General features: G+C 51.3%; 4 protein-coding genes across 4 annotated transcripts; 1 reads left to right on the forward strand and 3 right to left on the reverse strand.

The window, feature by feature from the left end:
* Positions 1 to 987: 987 nt before the first annotated feature.
* On the forward strand, positions 988 to 2,214 carry TGAM01_v202797 (hypothetical protein; the record flags this gene model as incomplete). Its single annotated transcript, XM_018802254.1, has 2 exons — positions 988 to 1,138; positions 1,283 to 2,214. 2 exons carry the CDS (start codon positions 988 to 990, stop codon positions 2,212 to 2,214), a joined length of 1,083 nt encoding a protein of 360 aa, XP_018664610.1.
* A 506-nt stretch (positions 2,215 to 2,720) lies between these two features.
* On the reverse strand, positions 2,721 to 3,423 carry TGAM01_v202798 (50S ribosomal protein L22e; the record flags this gene model as incomplete). Its single annotated transcript, XM_018802255.1, has 4 exons — positions 2,721 to 2,847; positions 2,916 to 3,112; positions 3,198 to 3,233; positions 3,409 to 3,423. The coding sequence occupies 4 exons, from the start codon at positions 3,421 to 3,423 to the stop codon at positions 2,721 to 2,723; spliced, it is 375 nt and encodes a 124-aa protein (XP_018664611.1).
* Positions 3,424 to 4,034: 611 nt separating this feature from the next.
* Positions 4,035 to 10,636, reverse strand: TGAM01_v202799 (hypothetical protein; the record flags this gene model as incomplete). Its single annotated transcript, XM_024549067.1, has 4 exons — positions 4,035 to 4,963; positions 5,249 to 7,636; positions 8,474 to 10,513; positions 10,576 to 10,636. The coding sequence occupies 4 exons, from the start codon at positions 10,634 to 10,636 to the stop codon at positions 4,035 to 4,037; spliced, it is 5,418 nt and encodes a 1,805-aa protein (XP_024406182.1).
* Positions 10,637 to 13,719: 3,083 nt separating this feature from the next.
* TGAM01_v202800 (ATP-dependent RNA helicase DBP5) lies at positions 13,720 to 15,388 on the reverse strand (the record flags this gene model as incomplete). Its single annotated transcript, XM_018802257.1, has 4 exons — positions 13,720 to 14,211; positions 14,271 to 14,508; positions 14,572 to 15,057; positions 15,117 to 15,388. The coding sequence occupies 4 exons, from the start codon at positions 15,386 to 15,388 to the stop codon at positions 13,720 to 13,722; spliced, it is 1,488 nt and encodes a 495-aa protein (XP_018664613.1).
* Positions 15,389 to 15,425: the final 37 nt, after the last annotated feature.

Raw genomic sequence — 15,425 nt, forward strand, 5'->3', positions numbered from 1 at the left:
ACATGACATGATTATTTTGATTCTAGAGCGGAGCGAAGGCATTATTTGTGCTGGTCTTGATCTGGACGATGCACTGCTGGCATTGAAGACGAAAGAAAGGAGATGAGACGAGACGATGTGCTCCCTCGGCCTGTACGATGGCGGGAAGCTGGCAAGAGGCGTAGCATAGTGTGTTCTTCTCTCAATGGCACAAATGATGCATGATGGCAGTGGAATTGTTGCCATGCTCTTTCTATCTGGACTTCTATTCGTGCTGCGTGGTAAGCCGTATATGCATGTGTGAGCCTGTGTCTCATGAAGTTGTGAGACAGAGGTCCTAGGCCTAAGTCCCCCATGCATGCAGCAGTATTCAGACACGTTGTTGATCACTTGTTGAAGCCAGCGTGTATCACTGTGTGACGGGATTCGTAGACCAATCGTGAACTTCGTTTGTATCTCCCTTCCTTCCACACCGGTATTACTGCACATTTACATGTACCGTCTTACGTTGATCTGCAGCCGGAGGATGCCTGTGGCGCCGCTAAAAATAATAGGTCGGATAACGTCCCAGCTGAAGAATTACTTGCGGATGGGGGAATGTTTTCCCACCCACTTTCTTTTCTTATTCATTATCTTACTGTAACAAGAGCATCGTTTCGCATCTGTTATCTATTGCATTGCGGCGGAAGCTGCAATGACTTCTCTGTTATTTCTTTGTTTTAATATCCTGTTGCTTTGAGCATTTGGGCGAAAGCGAGCTGTTTTCTACCTATTTCAAAAGCCGTTCTGCAAGGGGTGAGCGTTCTCATTTTTTTCTGAATAATAGGTAATCGCCTAGCTGACCTTATCGCTTATTACTTGACTCAACTTAGGCCTTTTTTGCTCTTACACATGTGAATTTCTCACCCTCTCTCTTTTTCTGTCCTCTCTCTTTTATCTTTTCATTTCAAATACATAAGCGCTGGAGTGAAGTACATCAACCTCATTCTCTGCTCAACTTTGGGCGCAATGGCAGAGGCGACGGCTTCTGGGACCTCGACGGGGTTGACGTCGAGTCCGGTGGAGGTGATTGCTGGAGAGAAGAAGCCTGCGACATCGGCCAGGCGCGATTACAAGGGATTCGTGGCGGGAGTGTTTAGCGGGATTGCAAAGCTGACGGGTATGTTGTTTTTATCCTCTTGTGTGTGTGTCATAATCCAGAATTTCCTTTTTCTATGCTTTTTGTTTTGTGGTGGAAAGAGTCTATACGCATGAGAGACGGTTGTTTGCAGTTGATGATGACTTCTTACTAATTCACCACCAGTCGGCCATCCCTTCGACACTGTCAAAGTCCGGCTTCAAACAACGCAGTCCTCGCGCTTCAGCGGCCCTCTCCAATGCGTGCTGCAGACCATCCGCAATGAGGGCGTGACGGGCCTGTACAAGGGCGCCACGCCGCCTTTGGTCGGGTGGATGTTTATGGACTCGGTCATGTTGGGATCTTTGAATGTCTACAGACGACTCATGGCGCAGCATGTCTTTCACGCAGATTCGTGGACGCCAGGAGCTGGATCAGGATCAGGGTTCGGGCTTGGAAACCTGTCGTCATCGCTCAGGTCATTGGGGGCTGGACAGACATCCAGATCTTCCTCATCATCATCAGAGCCGTCGTATCTGCCCCCTGTTGGACACGGCATCGCGGGCATCATGGCTGGCTCGACCGTCAGCTTCATCGCCGCGCCCGTGGAGCACATCAAGGCCCGCCTGCAGATCCAGTACGCCGCGCGCAAGACCGAGCGCCTGTATTCGGGCCCCCTCGACTGCGTGCGCAAGATCTACGCCCACCACGGCGTGCGCGGCGTCTACCACGGCCTGTCCGCCACGCTGCTCTTCCGCAGCTTCTTCTTCTTCTGGTGGGGCAGCTACGACGTGCTGTCGCGGGCCCTGCGCAAGAACACGAGCCTGAGCAACCCGGCCATCAACTTCTGGGCGGGCGGCCTGAGCGCGCAGGTGTTTTGGCTGACGAGCTACCCGAGCGATCTTGTCAAGCAGCGCATCATGACGGATTCGCTTGGTGGCGGGCTGGGCGATGGCGAGAAGCGGTTTGGCAGGTGGCGGGATGCGGCTGTGACGGTGTATCGCGAGTCTGGGTGGAGGGGATACTGGAGGGGATTCTTGCCGTGCTTTTTGAGGGCGTTTCCGGCGAATGCGATGGCGTTGGTGGCTTTTGAGGGCGTGATGAGGACTTTGCCGTGAAAAGGTGAAAGGGGGGATGCTGGTTGCCTTTGACATATAGATACTTGATGCTCTTTTTGGGTTGGCATTGAAGATACCTCGTTTGCTTTTACGTCTTACAACTAGGTATGATGACTGCATATGAATATACATGTATAGATCATAGATTTCATATTTGATTCTCTACGCCAGCGTCCCAGTTAATGACAATTGGAATCTATGATTTGAATCATCACAGAGCATTACTATCACACAGCAAAGATTGAAGGGAGAGAATTAAAGTGTTTCATGTAGGTCCACTCAAAATGGCCGGTCAATTTATTCCACGACCAAGAAGAATCCAACAGCATCCACACGCTGGCGACAGGCTATTTCACAAGCCCGCACGTGAGTATATAATATCTTCCCATCAGAAAGAATATTCTCCAGATTGCCGTCAAATTCTTCCCAAGTTCCCGAATCTCATTTCGTCATTTTCCCAAAATGGCTCTTTTGTTTTCATCCTAGTGATCGGAAAAAGAAGCCGTTTACTCGTCATCCTCATCAGCCTCGTCGTTGACGACGTTGAAGAACTTGAGCTCGTAAACACCGCGGGAGGTGGAGACGACACGGAGCCAGTCACGAAGCTGCTGCTTCTTGAGGAACTTCTTGGTCCTATTTGTAATGTTAGTGAGATGGCGGTTGAAATAGGTAGTCCATATAAAGAAAAAGAAAAAACGTACAGGTACTTGAGGTAGCGGCCAGAGAGCTCGTTGTGGGCAACGATCTCGATCTTGCCGTCGGCAGAGGAGGAGATGACAATGTTGTCGCCCAGGTTGTTGGTGCGGCCCTCAACCTTGATGTGGTCCTGGAGGAACTTCTCGAAGGCGGAGACATCGAAGATCTTGTCGCTGGCAGGCTGGGAAGCGTTGATGATGAACTGTAACAAGCAGCATTATTAGCATCTTCCGTCCCGGGGGAGGGGGGGGGATGAATCAGGGTCTTGTTTGAATTGGTTAACTCACCTTCTTGGTCTGCTTCTGGGCCTTGCCCGACTTCTTCTATATTCATGACATTCTCAATCAGCCTACTGTTTTTTTTTTCTCCGACGGCGGCGATTCTCTCTCCCTCAACCTTCATCTTAATCCAAAGTAGAAAGACATAGAGAGAGGAAGGGCAATCATGTCCGCCTACAGCAAAGCGACTTTTTCAAATGTCATTCCAAGCAATACATACAGTGATGGGAGCCATTGTTGAGATTGGTGAGGATGTCTTTGTGAGTGGACGTGAAGAACGCAAAGAGATCGAATCCTGCGCCTTTTTGGGTATGGAAATTTTTTGCTGGAGTTGAATGCTAATGCGCCTCTGCTCCTCGCGAAATTTTTTGGTGGGCTGTTCGAAATGGGACCACACTGCCAAATTAGGGCTGGAGCGGATCAAGGAGCGCCGAGGCTCCGAATGGACCAAGTCGCCTTGCGATGGGTTATCACGTGATGTTGTAGGTTGATAGCCTCCTCGCCTCCTGAACGACTTGCATAAACCTAGAACCAGTATTATTCGCCGTAGAATCAGGAGTTAACAAGTCAACACGATAAAAGGCAGCACTTAGAAAGATCAGAAACTTTTTGATGCTCCGGCCAAGTCACAGAAAGCACCACTCAGCTTCAAAGTGTCCAAGAATCAATATAGTCCATTTTAACCGTAATCGAACGTAGCTATCATAAAACCAGCCTAATGGCCAGGTAGTAGTCATGAAGAAAAATAAACAAGCCATTCACACATAATTCATTAGATCGTTTCAACAAATCATCCCCTTTAATCCATCGCTGTTGCTCTTGCCATATGCCCCATTTCTCTACCCTTCAATTAAACAATCTCTTAAACACGCCCCTGAACCCTCCAGACTTCTTCTCTTGCTCTCTAGCCTCTTTGGCATCTCTCTGACGCCTGCGTTCATTGCGAGCTCGTCGAGCAGAATCGTCACCTTCATCCAGCGGCCCTGATTGCCTAGGAAGATGTTCGGGCCGACTTCCGCGAGGTCTATCGTAGGTGGCCTCGGATAACCGACGCTCACGAGGCCGGTGAGCATCCCGGTCTCGGGTTCTGGGCCTCGCGCCTTCTGGAAGTGAAGACTCCCGTATTGGTACGAAGATAGACTTGTCTGGAAGTGGTGGCGACGATGATCTGCGAACCACTCCCTGGGCATTCTTCATTTCGAAAAATCTCTTTTCAGGAGCGGGGAATCCAGAGTCCTTCTCAGGAGATTGCGACCGCCGCATGAAGTCATCTCGGGAGTAATGAGAGTTACTGGCACGCTGGCGAAAGGAGCGGCTACGATGGCGCTTGATGTCTTCTGGAGGCAGGTCGAACCCCACCTCTTTGCCCTTGCGCTCTGTAGATGCAGATGCAAGTGCAGGGGCAAAGGCAGGGGCAGGCTCCGGTGCCCTTTCTTGGCTATCGTCAGTAGCTGGGAATTTCTCAGTCTGAGGCTCAACAGGCTTTTCGTAGAGTTCACGTTCGCGGCGTTCGCGTTCGCGGCGTTCTCGACGCTCATGCCGCTGTCGCTCACGTCGTTCGTATTTCTCAGAGCGGTCATAGCCGTCGTCTTGTAAGTCACGGTCATCGAGCAGCTGAGGTGGTTCGGGTCGCTCAACCTGCTCAGAACGTTCAATGCGCTCTGAGCGCCGAGTGCGTTCCGGGCGATCTGAGCGTTCGCGATCTGAGCGCTCGAGACGTTCAGCTCGTTCAACACGTTCAGCGCGTTCAGCTCGTTCCTGTCGTTCAGCTCGTTCTGGTCGTTCAGCTCGTTCCTGTCGTTCAACCTGATCTTGATATTCAACACGCTCTTGGCGTTCAACGCGCTCAGGTTGTTCGGCACGCTCTGGTCGTTCAGCACGCTCTGGTCGTTCAGCATGTTCCGAACGCTCCATACGATCTGAGCGCTCAGCACGTTCATGACGATCTGAACGTTCACGGCGATCCGAGCGTTCACGACGGTCACGGTGTTCACCTCTTTCGCGGCGCTCGCTATGTCGTTGAGGCCGATCATATCGTTCGTGCCCTTCATACACCTCACGCCCTGTTTGCTGTACCTCGTTCATGTCGTAACGCTCAGGTTGCCGAGCAGCACGGCGCTGCGCTCTGCGCTGCTCGCGTTGCTCACGTTGCTCCTGAGCTTCCTGCTCATCAGGAATTTTATATCTCCGGCTTGAAGGTACAGGAGCTTCTCCAACAACTCCGCTATGGCGTCGTCGAGGAGTCCGAGGTGGCGTGTCCAGCTTAGATGACCCAGATCCAGGCCTTGAAGCACCATTGTCCTGGGTGGAACGACGGTAGTTCGACCCCTGAGATTCGTGTGAGCGGCGTTTACTCTCTCTGTTCTCTCTATATTCTCTGCCCTCTTCCTCACCACGATTTCTGCTAGAATGAGAAGAATGGCGAGAATGACGGTACTTGTGGCGTCTTTCTCGATCTCGGTCACGGTCACTGCTCGACGAGATGTAACCCTTTGATCTATCCTCTGTGAAAATGTCAGCAATGGATTTATGAAGATCCTCCTCAACATCACTATTACTCCTGCGTGTAGTAGGGACGGCTAGAGATTGAAGTTCCTCCGAATCCAACATCATCTGATGTCCCAGATGAGGATGGTCCACGCCGCTGCGGAGGCCGGCAATCGAAGGACCGGCAACAGGTCTCAATGCCTCTGCAGTGGTGTTGGTGGCCACAGCAGCTGCAACTGCGTCATCATCAGCTTCATGAAGTGGAATCTTCTTGTGACGCAGCATTCGAGCCCTCCGCCTGTCAGTCACAGTCATTGCCTTATCGGGAACTACAGCGGCAGGAGTCGGCACTTTGAACTCATCATCCAATAACACGGAAAGAGACAGCGGAGGCGGAGTATCTTGAACCATTCGATCATAATCAACGGGAGAGACCAGATTCATCCATTTCGGGAGGTATTGACCGTCGGCGTTGCGAGCAGGGTATCGTAAAGGGGGCACGTGGCTAGTTGCGGCAGCGATTTCTAAGGGGATCATAGTTCGATCCAATTCGTGTGATGGCATTATTTCTCTCTTCGTCATAACTTCCGCCCGGTCTCCATCGTCGGATTGAGCGACCACTGTTGCAAACGGGGGTCCATCAAGCACTTCCCTGTCGATGCTAGGGCTCAATCCGGGCATGGTGTATGCACTTATTCGTCCGTCCTCTTCCCGCCGAAGAACTGGGTGCGCAGCCACACGAACGGCGCCAATAGCCAAATCGTAAGCGCCTCCAAAATACTCGACTTGGGCTACATCCTGTAAGTTTGTGTTCTCTTGAATAGGCTCCGCCCTTTTCGTGATCTCTTTACTTGCCTGTTCGGGGTCCATGACTATTACTGCTTTGGTAGTGTCCATCTCGTTGGTTGGTCGTTGAGACGAGGTTTCCGGAGTGGACTTCGCAGCAACTGGCGTTTTAGACGTAGAAGGCTCAGCTGTCTCGGCAACAACTGCCGGTTCAGCTTCTCGCGTGGCAACAGGCTCTTCAGTGGGTTTCGTCACTTCGGGGACAATCTCTCTATGTGTCTCTTCCGGCTCAGGGACTTTATCCTCAGACTTGGGCGCTTCAGAAGCAACAACAGGCTCCTGGTGAATGACGGCAGCGGTCGCCACGGCGGCAGTAGCAGCCGTGGCAACTGCAGCTGCGCCAGCAATGAGAGCAACCTTGTCCGACTCCTCCTCATCTGGTAATGTTGTCTCAGCATTTTCCTTTTGAGAAATCAATGGCTCTGAGACGGCCTCCACATCAGGTTTGGTAGAAACAACAGGCACCTCCACAGCCGGGGTTTCAGCCCGTTCAAGCTCATCTCGCTTGAGATCTACTTTCTGCTCCTCTCGCAAGGACTGACTCTGAATGTCCGAAATGCCTTCCGAATGTAACTCCAAAACGCCGTGGTCCTTCGACTCCTCACCCGATGTGGAGTCACCAAACCGTCCCGAAATATCAACAGGGGTATCATGTAATGAATGCTGCTCCTCACCTTTCCTAACTCTCTCTACCACAGTATCCTTAATTTCCTCCTCTCTAGTCGCGGGTGCTTCCACCTCAGCAGCCAATGGCTGCTCGACTTCTTCCACCGGCTCTGGCACAATTGCCTTTTCAACTTCTACAACGGCAGGCGTTGACTCAGGTTCGACTACCGCAGCCTCCTCTGCTGGGACGATGGGAGTATCTTGAACAGAAGACTCTTCAACCACAGGAACCGGAGTGTGCGATTCTTCAGGCTTGGCTTCTACCTCCTTGTCAGCTTCAGCCACAAGTTCCTCAACATGAGAGGCCTTGGAGTCTTCAGTTAGCTCGGAAGCAGCCTGGACCTCCGATGTCTCCTCCTTGTCGGCCTCGTTAAGGGTCTCAGGTTCGACGGCCTTCTCAGCTTCAGCCGGAGCAATGACTTCGACCACTTCATCCAAGTGTTGCGCCTCTTCAAGAGCAGATTCGGCTGGGGTTGCATCGTGAGAAAGTTCCTTCTCTGTAGTAATTTCGCGCTCAGCAGCAGCCTCGGATTCAGTAGCTACCTCAGACTCCGTAATGTTAGCAGTGACCTCTGGCTCAGCGGCAACTTCGGATTCAGTAGCAGCCTCGGATTCAGCAGCGGTTTCGTGCTGGACAATAGGTTCGGAATCGGTAGCAACCTCAGACTCAGCAACAGCCTCAGATTCAGTAGCAACCTCAGATCCAGTAGCAACCTCAGTCTCGGCAGCACTTTCGTGTGGAGCAACAGGTTCGGAATCGTTGGTGACTTCGGATTTAGCAGCAGCTTCGGATTCAGTGGCGACATCAGACTCAGCAGCAGTTTCGTGTTGAGCAACAGGCTCAGAATCAATAGCAATTTCGGATTTAGCAGCAACCTCAGAATCAGCAGCAACCTCAGAATCAGTAACAATCTCTGATTCAACGGCGGATTCGTGCTGAGCAACGGGCTCAGACTCAACAGTGGTCTCGTGTTGAGCAACAGGCTCGGAATCGTTGGTGACTTCGGATTTAGTAGCAGCTTCGGATTCAGTGGCGACATCAGACTCAGCAGCAGTTTCGTGTTGAGCAACAGGCTCAGAATCGGTAGCAACATCGGAGTTAGCAGCAACCTCAGAATCAGCAGCAACCTCGGAATCAGTAACAATCTCTGATTCAACGGCGGATTCGTGCTGAGCAACGGGCTCAGACTCGGTAGCAACCTCAGACTCAGTAGCAACCTCAGAATCACCAGCGACTTCGGATTCGTCGACAGTCTGAGGCTCGGCAACATCCTTGTGGATGTCACTTTCGGTCTCAGCGGCCGTAATATGCTCGTCATGAGTAGATTCACTCTCAGTGGTTTCAGGCTTCACCTCTGAGACTTCCGATGCAGCTTCAGTAACTTCGGCCTCGGCCTCGGTGTTCTCAGTAGCATCTTCAGCAGGTGCCTCGATCTCAGAGTGGGTGGGTTGAGCAATCTCTGACTCATGCTTGGAGATTTCCGACTCGGTGACATCTTCGGCGGGGACGGAACGTTCCTCGGAAACCACAGACTCTTCACTATGAATTTCTTCGTGAGAGGTGTGCTCTAATTCAGAATGTGTCACTTCTGGCTCATGAGTAGTTTCGGCCTCAGCAACTACCTCATCCTTGTGCTCTTCGTGGGTATCATGAACAGGCTCACTCTCCTGGGCTTCGACATGCTCTTCGTAAGTCTCTTCTTTAGCAACCTCGTCATTGTTTTCATCAGCAGCCTTCACTTCTGAGCTGAGCTCGGAATCAGTAACAGGCTCAGCTTCTTCGACCTTAGCCTCTTCGTGATGAGGTTCTTCGTGATGAGATTCTTCGGCAGACACATGAGACTCAGTTAAGTTGTCACTAGGAGTCTCTTCGATGACTTCCTCCTTGTGAGCTTCTTCATGAGCTTCCTCAGCCTTGGTTTCAGCCTCCTCAACTACGGGCTCATGTTCAGTGGCAGGCTCTTCGTGCTTCTCAGAGTCATCGTGCGCAGCGTCCTCTACAAGTGAATCCTTAGCTTCTTCAACAAGCTTAGCAGCTAGTGAGTCTTCAGTAGCATGCTCCTCGATTTCCTTGGCAGGCTCTTCAGTAGCTGCTTCGGCATCATGTTCTTCAGTGACTTCGGCATGCTTCTCTACTTCCGCAGACTTGTCATCGGATATGTTCGCCTCCTCGACATGCTTTTCCTCTTCCGAGTGATGCTCTGCCTCTTTGTTGTCGGTTTCAACCGGCTCAGGGACCTCTTTGTGCTCCTCTTGGTGCTCAGCGGGCTCCTCTTGGTGCTCAGCGGGCTCCTCTTGGTGCTCAGCGGGCTCCTCCTGGTGCTCAAAATGCTCTTCCTGATGCTGAACAGGCGCTTCCTGGTGTTCAGAGTGCTCCTTATGCTCAACAGGCTCCTCCTGATGTTCAATATGCTCTTCCTTATGCTCTTCTTGATGCTCAGCGGGCTCCTCCTGGTGCTCAACGGGTTCCTCAACTGGCGCTTGGGTATCTTCTGTGTGAGCAGCCTCTTCGATAGGCTTCTCATCGTGTGCCTCAGCGACATCATGAGACTCTTCAACAGGAGCATCTTCATGCTCAGCAGACACTGACTCTGACTCCTTAACAGGCTCAGTTTCCTCTTGAGGAGCGTGGTCGTGCTCCTCCTGGTGTGTCTGCTCGTGCTCATGCTCGTGCTCGTGCTCCTTGGCGACTTCTGACTCTGGTTCCACGTGCTCAGGCTCTTCGGAGGCGACGGCAACCTCGTCGGCAGGTTTAGCCTCATCTTCAACAGCCTTGGCTTCTTCGGAAACGGGAACAGCGTCATTGGACTGCTCAACATCAGCAGAGCTCTCCTCCTTCACAGTTTCAAGAGCAGCCTCGGATTCGGGAGCCGCAGTCACGGCCTCCTCTTCCACTACCGGTGTAGCCTCATCGTCGCCTCGTGCCTCGTCTGTGTCCGGGGGTGACGGGGGCTGGGCAGGGTCAAGACCACCATCAGAGGTCACATCTGTTTCGGAGTTCTTGGGGCCGTTCTTCTTCTTCTTCTTTTTCTTCTTCTTATCCTTCTTTGCCTCGTCTTCGACCACCAGATTTGATTCCTCTGGAGGAGGGGTAACTGTTCTGTCTTGTTCCGCCGTCTCGACTGTTTCTCCTCCCTCAGCCTTGATGTCAACAGCGGCGATGCTGTCGGCGGACTCAATGGGTGAGGTAATTTGGCTCTCGCTCTTGTTCTTCTTCTTCTTTTTCTTCTTCTTGCTCTTAGAAGAAGTCGGTTCGGCCGCAGCGTCTCCCTCTACCTCGCCCTCTGGGTGATCTTCGGCACCCGCATCTTGAGAGGTTTCAGTCTCTGTTCGAGAATTAGCGTTAGATATTTTCAGATCAATGCCCCCTGGGTTTGTTGCTAGCTACCTTTGTTGTCTAATGACAATTTTGAACCAAGCTCGGAGTCATTCTGTTCGAAATGCTGCATATTGAAAAATTCTCTGTTAGCCCCCACTAGACATTATTCGATTTCTTGGGCGGCGCTCATACATCCTGTGCCCTCTCGACCTCTGAGAGCACGGCTTGATTATCGACCTCCATACAAGCTGCACTGCGATGAAGTTATTCGACAATGCAGGTGGAAGACGCCAATAACGAAACAGCCGGTCTCTTATGCCTTGACGCTTCAAGGCACGACTGCTTGTGGCTGCTAAAAGCGAACGCAGCAGCCTATTGGATAGGGGTGATGACGGGATTCAAACGTATAGTTTGAATGTACGATGCAGGAGGTGATTTTTTTTTCCCTCTCTAAAGCCTGCGAACAGGTGGGAAGTCAGTAAAGTCTTTTGAGATGACACCACTGGGAGCCTTGTTTCCTCGAGCTGCATGGGCCCATTCAAAAAAAAAAAAAATGCACGTCCCATGTCAGAAAAAAACACCCATGACCGATCACAAGCGAACCACAGAAGATTGACGATGCGGAGCCTAGCAAATCCAGAGAGCAGTTCCGACCCAGACCCCCTTGCTACAAAGATCAATATCCACACCACGACCTGATAGCACCAGGCGAAGCCCCAATTGGAGAAGAAGGTGATTTCGCCCGCCGCGCTGCACTACGATTGGGCTCAGCAAGCGGCCTTTTCGCCAGCCGGCCGCATTTGCGGGTTGAGACATGACTTGAACCCGCACGGGCTGACAGGAAAGCTGCCCGACGCAACAGCGTTGGAACATGCATGATCAACCAACGAAAAGTGGGATTGGGCCGCGGCGGGCAAATCAGACACACAGGCAAGATGCAATCATGAGCAGGCGGACAGATGAGCTGGCTAGCTGTGGGCCGAGTGGCTCCAGCTTTCTGAGCGATATCAACGAGCGCCCACCACGAAAAGACCTAGCGCCTGAGGATGCGTCCGCGAAGGCTGGATGGACATGCATGTTGTGACTGGTTTCTCTCCCCCGGCGTGCTACGTGGCTCGCCTCTTGATGCCCCGCGGTCGTTCTCATGCAGCTCGACCCCGGAATCTATCGGCACTGAGCAATTGCGGCAATTACCTGGGAGGACGGTTCCTTGCTGGATCAAATCTCTTCATCTCTCATGGCGAGCATAGAGAATGACCTGCTTGGGGGACATGACTTGCAGAAGGGGGTCCTTATTCTCTCGAAGCATAGGGGGAATTTAAATCGCACCACAAACTAACCGTTAAGCCACCTCGAGCTACTCGTATGGTCGCAGTGCTACGGCGATGGAGCCACAGCCGACACTTGACAGGGATTGTTCCGCGGGAGAAATTTCTCAAGAAAAAAATGGCGGCTGGGGATCTTGTCGACGGAGCTGCTCAAAAGATATCAGCCGACAGTCACTACAAGCACACGGCGTAGGGATCAAAACAATCCATCACAGTTATTGCGACCGAACTTTCTAGGAAAGCAGTCTTTTGCCTTCGTTTGACCCTTTCTTCCTTTCTCTTTGTTTCCTTACCTTGACGAGTCTGTTTCAACCAGAACTGCGCTATCATGCAAGGCGTGCCAATAACGGGAAATGCAAGAAAAATTAGTGGTGTCTAGTTGGCGGTGTGCGGTGGCTGGACGGGAGAGAAGAGAAAAAGAGTGGGGGTTAGCTGTAGCGCCAATCCTCGATGTAGTTTTGGGAACCACACGAGAGATGCTTCACCGCGTAGATTTTTGGGGGAGGAGTCTTCCTTTCTGTGGTCGTCTGCGGTTTGCTGTTGTTTTTTTAAATCTCCTCCGTTTCTTCACTCTTGGCGCCGCAGTGACATAATGGTGGATCTTAGCTGTGATGAGGGGAGGGAAATAGGCAGCTCTATCTTGTCGGTGATGGCGAGCGAGCTACCAGCATGATGGTGATGATGTAGGCAGTGGTACGGCATTGAAGCACTAACAACTTAAAGTCCGCCGAGAGACATCAATATGCTGCTTACTCGTACAGTTGACTATGCATCAGATATCCTGTTTGCTCACCTGTACGCCGCCAGCGTCTGATTCACAACTGCAGAGTAGCATCTCCTCCAACCACTGACTTAATTGCGTGCATAATGTCCAGCCCTCATGTAAGCCCAGACCCCTCACATCCGACAAAGTACAGCGCCCATGGTGGTAGTATCAGTCAACTCCCCCCAACACTCTTTCACGTGTATCTACGCTCCGAATCTTCTCATTCGCGTGCGAGTAAGTTCTGTACATGCAGACATACATCCGGTGTGCATGCATCTACATTAGCACTGCATATCGTGGGCCACCTCGGAGAAGAATGGTCGAAAAATGAAAGAGGTGGTCGGCCCAGGCTCAGGCTAAAGAAGCAGTCTCTCTCTAACCACCAGATCTCTTCCAATTACGGGTGTTTCCAACCTCCTCCTCCGTTGTAGTGTTAGCCTGACATGGGGGCTTAAAGAGAGAAAAAAAAAAAAGGCCGCAGAAAGCGCTGCGGCAAATGAAATTCTCTGAAAAAAAAAAATCAGTGGAAAGAAACATAGAGTTCCTTTTCACCACCACTTAGCACTCATACTGTAGTATCTTTTGGCTTGTGAGAGCAGTCATGTGCCGCAAAAGTCGAGAGACGGATCCATGAACTGCGGGCTCCGTTGTAATGCTGCTGCTACGCAGCTTGGCAGTCTTTCATGCACTTTTTACAAGCCCATATCCACTTTGAGCTGCATGAGCCATGCCAATCTCAGTGAAACTTTTGAATCAGCACTGACTGAGTGGTCGTGAATACCTGCGAGATACCTAGGTAGCTAGGTAGGTTTTCATGCGTTGGAGTTGGCTTGTCCTACTCGTCGCAGTGGTGATTGCGTATATGCGAAAGAGCCATCACGGAAGTGGCTAGATGTTTACGAATCTCATCATTTCATATCGTGTTACAAACTGTGAATTTTTGGTATCTCATTGTGCCACATTCTACAAATCCATTTGTATAATCCCCTTATTATCGTTCCATTCATCGTGAAGTTGTTAAAACTGTAGCAATCTCACCAAACCAATGAAAAAGAGCAAAGCAATGAACATAGACCCTCCACCACTTTACATCGTCATCCATGCGTCAAATTCATCTTTCTAGGATGCCTTGGCGTTGTCCGTAGCGCTCGGGGCATAAGCAGCCTGAGCTCTGTTCTTCTTGATGACTTCCTTGACTCGCTCTTCCGCCTCATCCCAGTCATCGGTATCAAGGCGCACGAGATCAATGCCGTATGTGTTGGCAATGCCAAGGAGGGCATCGTAGCTCTTCTTGTCGTAGACGAAGCTGATACTGACACCAACACGTCCAAAACGTCCAGTTCGACCGATACGGTGGAGATAAGTCTCGGCGTCGGGCTCACTATCGCCTCGGCCTTTCATAGGAATATCGTAGTTGATGACCATGGACACGGTTGACACGTCGATGCCACGAGCGAGGACATTGGTAGTGATGAGAACCTTGTTCTCACCTTGTCGGAATTTGCTCAGCAGCTCGTCTCTCTCGTTACCATCAAACGCAGCGTGCAGAGCAGATACTTTGTGTCCATCAGCCACCATGCGTCTCTGGATCTCGTTGGCGCTTTCACGGGTCTGTTTTGATGTCAGAAAAATTGATTCTAGTCTGTCTTAAAATTCCATGCGCAGCAGACCTTGACAAAGATGACCGACTGTCCAATAGTCATGAGACCGTAGAGCTTGCAAAGAACGTCGTACTTGATGTTGTCGTCCGCGCAGTCAATGAACATTTGTGAGATGCCCTTGACGGTAAGCTCGCTTCGCTGCAGCTTGAGAGAATGGGCATTTGGCGCAAATTTCGTGGCATATGAACCGACTTTGTCGGGGAAAGTGGCTGAGAAGAGAAGGATTTGCACAGACTTCGGTAGCATGCTACATCCAAGGGTTAGCTATCTTGTTCTTCGCCCCATTGCTTTTATTGTAGATGAGACTTACTTCTTTACTCTCAGGCACTGGTCACCCATTCCTTGCTGATCCAACATGTTGTCGGCTTCGTCCAGGACGAGAACCTTCAGTTGAGAGACATCCAACTGTCTTCGTTTGATGACGTCCTGGACAGTACCAGGGGTACCAACAATAACGGCAGATCGAACCGGCTGGTCGCGAGGCAGAGCACCAGGAATCGCGGCAGCAACCTTGAGAGGTTCAATAAAGCGACCAATAGCGTTTACAACACCTTCAATCTGACGAGCAAGTTCTCGACTGGGGGCCAAGGCAAGAGCTTGAGGCTGATCCGGCTTGGTAAAGTCGACACGCGATAGAATGGCAGTAACAAACGCCGCCGTCTTTCCAGTACCAGATTGGGATTGGGCCATCATATTTCTCGGAGGATCGCTAAGCATCAGAGGAAGAGATTTTCCTTGGACTTTCGAGGGTTTCAGAAACTTGAGGGCCAAGAGACCCTTGAGGAGGTCCTCCGATCTTTGGAAGAAGCAGTCAGTAAACACTCGGTTCAGGTAGAAGAATCAACCGATACTTACAGTCCCATATCTTGCCATTGTGTAGCAGAGTGGAAAGGAGTTGCTTCGTTGGCCTGGAGTTCGCTGAGAGAGACTTCGACATCCCATTCGGGCTCTTGCAGACCAGAGCCACCGAGCTCTTCAACAGCACCGTCAACCTGGGCCTCAGCAGCACCAGCAGCAGCTTCAGCTTCCGCCTGCTGCTTGTTCTCGTCTGCCTCGACGGATTCAGCCCAATCAACCTTCTTTGCCGGCTCATCAGGCTTCGTAATACGGCTCGCGAGGTCAGACATTTTTGGAAACGGTGACGGATCGAGATAGATTATCGGG

The sequence above is a fragment of the Trichoderma gamsii genome, assembly GCF_001481775.2.
Source record: "Trichoderma gamsii strain T6085 chromosome Unknown Scaffold_7.2, whole genome shotgun sequence".
Classification (NCBI taxonomy): Eukaryota; Fungi; Ascomycota; class Sordariomycetes; order Hypocreales; family Hypocreaceae; genus Trichoderma; species Trichoderma gamsii.